We start from the raw sequence: 6,000 nt of genomic DNA on the forward strand, positions 1-6,000 counted from the left end.
CTTCATCTGATTTCCATTTATCCAGGATGCCATCCGCAATAAAAAGAAAACATTTGATTTTATGGGAGAGAACATACGGCTCACAACTACAGTTGGCATCTTTATCACAATGAACCCTGGCTATGCAGGTCGCACTGAGTTACCAGAGAATCTCAAAGTACTCTTCAGGTAAGACAGCACTTTCTATGTGCTTATCCTGCAATATGAAGTTAATCAAAGTTGTGGAAGAGAGACTTAATATTTATTACTTCAAGGTGAATTCACCTATAAGTAATAAAGGGAGTTTGGGTCCCTTGTTACTGGTGACATGATTTAGCAAAAGTGATAGACTTTTCTGACTGTATTATACATAATAAACAGATGGTATAGTGATTATTGTGCTTGGGTCACAGCTGAGAATATTCCCGTATTCTATAACTTCCATTATTTACTCATTTTGTCTCAGACCCTGTGCCATGGTTGTGCCTGACTTGGAACTGATTTGTGAGATCATGTTGGTTGCTGAGGGATTCATTGAAGCCAAAGTTTTGGCACGAAAGTTCATCACACTCTATCGACTTTGTCGTGAGCTGCTCTCAAAACAGAGTCATTATGATTGGGGTCTGAGGGCTATCAAGAGTTTGCTAGTTGTGGCTGGATCTCTCAAGGTAAGAAGTTCACCATCTTATAATACCTTAAAATAATTAGATATGTTATAAGCCTAATAGTGTCCCCTGACATGGCCTTGCTGCTTACTTTGTGGCTAGGTTGAAAAAAATTTTGGTTATGTACAAAGGTTTGAGATTAAATTGCTCTAATACTGGCAGCGTGATGACCCAGAGAGGCCTGAGGATCAAGTGTTGATGCGTGCCCTGAGGGACTACAATGTGCCCAAAATTGTGACAGATGATGTGCCTGTTTTCATGGGTCTTATTGGAGACCTTTTCCCTGCTTTGGATGTGCCTCGAAAGAAAGATCAGGACTTTGAGAAGGCTGTCAAGGAAGCAGCAGTGGACTTGAAGCTTCAGCCAGAAGACAGCTTCATTCTTAAGGTAAAAAAAAATGTTACATGAAATTACTTTCATTAATAGTTTTGTTGTAACTTACTTAGGGTTTAAGTTCATAGATTTGCAATGATCACTTGAAAATTCTGATAAATCTCAAGCACTATAAGGTATTTTTAGTTGTGTTTTTTGTCTGTCTTCATTCACCTTTCAAGAATTTGTTTACTTGAGGGAAAAATTTTGTGAGATTACTTTAATTTTGACTAACCTGCTACTCTTCCCACAGAAAGATAATGTATTGACTATTGCCTTTAGGATGTAGCACTGATAACAAGACAAAATGTGATTGATTGGTTTTGATTCATCTTGAGAGAGAGAGAGAGAGAGAGAGAGAGAGAGAGAGAGAGAGAGAGAGAGAGAGAGAACTGAACATTATATTAAATAATGAATATATCTGTAACAAAATTAACTCATCAGACTGCTTATACCTTTGTATCTTGGCAGGTAATACAGCTGAAGGAACTGCTTGAAGTGCGGCACAGTGTGTTCATCATTGGACAAGCAGGCACCGGTAAGACTCAAGTTTGGCGAACACTTTTCAGGACTCTGCACAACATGAAGAAGAAGCCAACGTGCTTTGATCTGAATCCAAAGGCAGTAACCACAGATGAGCTTTTTGGTTACATTAATCCATCCACCAGAGAATGGAAAGATGGTAAGTTATTGGAACACAAATATTGGCTGGCTCTTCACAGGTCAGACATATATGTATTGGTAGGCATTAATATGTATGTGCTCCCAATTTTTTATATTAAAATGTGTGTGTACACTGCAGGGTTGTTCTCCAGCCTGATGCGTGACCAGGCCAACATGCCCGGCGATGCTCCAAAGTGGATCATTCTTGATGGTGACATTGATCCTATGTGGATTGAATCCTTAAATACACTAATGGATGACAATAAGGTGAGGTGGAAGTGGTAGTGGTCCAGTATATTGTTGTTTTCATGGCTATTGTGTACTAAGTAAAATCATTTGATTAATTTATTTATAGATGGACTTTTAACATAATTTTCTTTCTTTTTATTCTTTCATGGGATTGAAGGAACTATATATAACTGCAATTTTATATTGTCACCTGATCTGTTTGTACCATAGTAAAGAATTATTAGTTTTCAGTAATTTGTATTGTATGTAAAAGAAGAATAATAACTTTGAAAATTTTGTTTGACAGATTCTGACACTGGCCAGTAATGAGCGCATCTCCCTCACACCTTGCATGCGTCTACTGTTTGAAATCAGCCATTTGCGCACAGCCACACCGGCCACAGTCTCCCGGGCTGGCATTATTTACCTCAACCAGGGAGACCTTGGCTGGAATCCGTGAGTAAAGCTTGAATGCATTATTGTCTGTGCATGTCATTATCCATCTACAGTATCTATCTAGCCATCCTTATATCAATCTTATAGTTATAAAGCCAGAGTTACAGGAGTCATATAATTTTCACTCTTCTGCTTTCTCTCCCCAGTTATGTCACCAGCTGGATAGACCGGCGTGAGGTGCAGAGTGAGAAGGCCAACCTGATGGTGCTCTTTGACAAGTACATCCCAACATGTCAAGACATACTAAGAGTTCGTTTTAAGAAGATCACACCAATGCCAGAAATTAGCCACCTGATGATGCTCTGTCAACTACTGGATTGCCTCCTGACACCAGAGAATGCCCCACCTGATAGCCCAAAAGAAGTCTATGAGCAGTACTTTGTCTTTGCACTTGTGTGGGCATTTGGATCTGCTCTCTATCAAGATGGGGTGAGTTTGCAAGGAGAGAGAGAGAGAGAGAGAGAGAGAGAGAGAGAGAGAGAGAGAGAGAGAGAGAGAGAGAGAGAGAGAGAGAGAGAGAGAGAGAGAGAGATTTCAATATTTTTTTGTTTTTGAAACTGAGCTATTTTGATGTTTTGATATATAGATTATGATTACTGTCTCAGAAATACACCACATTTTCCACAGATAGTAAAAACAGATTTTTGTTCACTTAGCTTATTGTGATTCCTCAAGTGATAACATATATAGATAAGGTAATGGCCAAAATGTGATGTATAGTGCCATGGAGGCATGAGAATGGCAATAGGGTGATGCAAGTCTGTGATGAAAGGAGATTCTTTCTGACAAACACATCCATGTATGTAAGATGATACATAAGTAAACAATGGGAAGGGAGACTGCATAGAATAAACTTTATGAGGCATTCTGAAGGGTTTACAAAAGACACATGCAGTGACACATAACAACTCCATTCTCTAGTCTCTACTATATCAAGTTCCTATACACTATTTACTCTTTTTCCTTTTTGCCAGTACTAACACACTTCACACCCATCTTCCTTATACTACTTACTTATTATTTGTTTCCGAAGAATATCGACTACCGAGTGGAATTTAGCAAGTGGTTTCAGCAAGAGTTTCGCACTGTCAAGTTTCCGGCGACTGGCACTGTGTTTGACTACTACATTGAGCGGGAGAGCCTCAGATTTGCTCCCTGGACTGAGAAGATCCCAAAGTTTGAGTTGGACCCAGACACGCCCCTGCAGGTCTGTAGCTTTCTGTATATCAGACTTTGAGGGTAAGCTGTCAGATTCTCTCCTTCTGTTTCTCTCTATTTCTTTGTCTGTCTGCCTCTGTCTGTGTGTATATGTGTCTGTGTGTCTGTCTGTCCATCTGTCTGTCCATCTGTTTGTCTGTTTGTGTCTATCTGTCTGTGTTTGTGTCTGTTTTTGTTGGTTTGTCTGTGTCTGTTGGTTGGTTTGTGTCTGTTTGTTTGTCTGTCTCTGTCTATCTGTCTGTTTCTCTCTGCCCCTCTCTCTCTCTCTCTCTCTCTCTCTCTCTCTCTCTCTCTCTCTCTCTCTCTCTCTCTCTCTCTCTCTCTCTCTCTCTCTCTCTCTCTCTCTCTCTCTCTCTCTCTCTCTCTCTCTCTCTCTCTCTCTCTCTCTCTCTCTTTCATATTTATGTATGTTTTACTGTACATATATACTCATGTTAAAGATTTTCTTTCTGTATTTTAATATAAAACTCATGGAATTGGCTAGTACATGACTTCTTTCCCTTGAGACAGCAAAAATTTTTGCTGGCTATCAGTGATGTGCACATAACCTGTCTGGCACCAATTGACTGTCAGCAGTGTGCGCATAACCTGTCTGGTATCAATTGACTGTCAGCAGTGTGCACATAACCTGTCTGGTATCAATTGACTGTCAGCAGTGTGCACATAGGTAATCTGTCTGGCATCAATTGACTGTCAGCAGTGTCCACATAACCTGTCTGGCACCGATTGACTGTCAGCAATGTGCACATAGGTAATCTGTCTGGCATCAATTGACTGTCAGCAGTGTCCACATAACCTGTCTGGCACCAATTGACTGTCAGCAATGTGCACATAGGTAATCTGTCTGGCATCAATTGACTGTCAACAGTGTCCACATAACCTGTCTGGCACCAATTGACTATCAGCAGTGTGCACATAGGTAACCTGTCTGGCACCAATTGACTGTCAGCAGTGTGCACATAGGTAACCTGTCTGGCACCAATTGAGTGTTGGCAGTGTGCACATAGGTAACCTGTCTGGTATCAATTGAGTGTTGGCAGTGTGCACATAGGTAACCTGTCTGGCACCAATTGGCCATCACAACAACTCATTGCCTACAGTATTGATTTCATTGGAGTCATGTTTCACTGTCTTATGTTCTATTATTTTCTTTGTAGGACATCTATACATACACACATACATACATGCAGGCATGCATGTATTCGTGCATACATAAATATAGATACACATGTGCTTTAAATTGACATCTTAATTATATAACATCAGTTAATACTGGTCGAACAGTAATGTATACTATTGTTCGCTGAACCATTGTGGCTCTGTGTTGGAATGGTAGTAAACAGAGTTTTAAGAAAATTACTCATGGATATATGTAATATATAATATTCATATGTATATTTTCTTAACAAGTTGAAAATGAATGTAATGATGTAACAATGGATGGCAGACCATCTGTGTTGCTATCAGTTACTGACTTGTTGGTAAAGCTTTGCAGTGAATAGTACTAATCAACAATCAATATAATAATGTGCTCTGTCAGCTCCCAAAATAGGCTTAGCTGAGATAAGACATCACTCGTCTCATTGTAGGAATAAAGATACAAAGGAAGGGACTCCAAGTCTCCTCAGTCCATTTCTTTCCTGGCAAGCAGGGTGTGATGGCAGGGCTCCTCCATCCTGGCTGCTAAGTGTGTGGCCATACCATGTCCTTCTTACCACAGAGGAATTGTTCCATCAGAGATACAGTAATTATTGTGCAGTAAATACACATTTAGATTTATTTATGTATTTTGTTTCGTAATGATAGTGTCATTACCCTTAACTTTAGAAATACATATCCTATCACTGCTGAGTTGTAGCACAGCACGGTGGAGGGATACTTGGATTGACTCACAGGCAACACACGGAAGGTTCTGGATAATTGTTTTTACAGAATAAAGAGTTAAGGTTGAATTTCATTTGAGTACACACACACACACACACACACACACACACACACACACACACACACACACACACACACATACACTCATATATATACATAATGAAAAAAAATGACCAAAAATTCCATTATTGAGCAAAAAAACTGACCAGAAAATTCCACTATTGAGTGAAGAAGGAAGGGCTGAATATCTGAGAAGACATTAGAAAATTTGAGAAAGGGGAAGTGTTTTGAATGACATAAAAAATAAATACAGTTTTTTACCATGGAAATGTAGATACCTGGAATAGACTTGTAGAGAGGTGATAGAATGGGGAAAACTGGCATATATATATATATATATATATATATATATATATATATATATATATATATATATATATATATATATATATATATATATATATATATATATATATATATATATATATATATATATATATATAAAGACAATAACACAACTTTAGCTCACTGTAGA

General features: G+C 38.7%; 1 protein-coding gene across 1 annotated transcript in view; it reads left to right on the forward strand.

Moving 5' to 3' along the window:
* The window catches only part of LOC135093140 (dynein beta chain, ciliary-like), a 53,820-nt gene that overhangs the window by 12,048 nt on the left and 35,772 nt on the right, over positions 1-6,000 (forward strand). The window contains exons 27-34 of the mRNA XM_063992044.1: positions 26-168; positions 446-647; positions 807-1,031; positions 1,488-1,698; positions 1,819-1,946; positions 2,215-2,363; positions 2,510-2,792; positions 3,397-3,570. Of these exons, the coding sequence (XP_063848114.1) occupies positions 26-168; positions 446-647; positions 807-1,031; positions 1,488-1,698; positions 1,819-1,946; positions 2,215-2,363; positions 2,510-2,792; positions 3,397-3,570 (1,515 nt within the window). The remainder of the gene's footprint in view (positions 1-25; positions 169-445; positions 648-806; positions 1,032-1,487; positions 1,699-1,818; positions 1,947-2,214; positions 2,364-2,509; positions 2,793-3,396; positions 3,571-6,000) is intronic.

Source organism: Scylla paramamosain, chromosome 42 (genome assembly GCF_035594125.1).
Source record: "Scylla paramamosain isolate STU-SP2022 chromosome 42, ASM3559412v1, whole genome shotgun sequence".
Taxonomy (NCBI): Eukaryota; Metazoa; Arthropoda; class Malacostraca; order Decapoda; family Portunidae; genus Scylla; species Scylla paramamosain.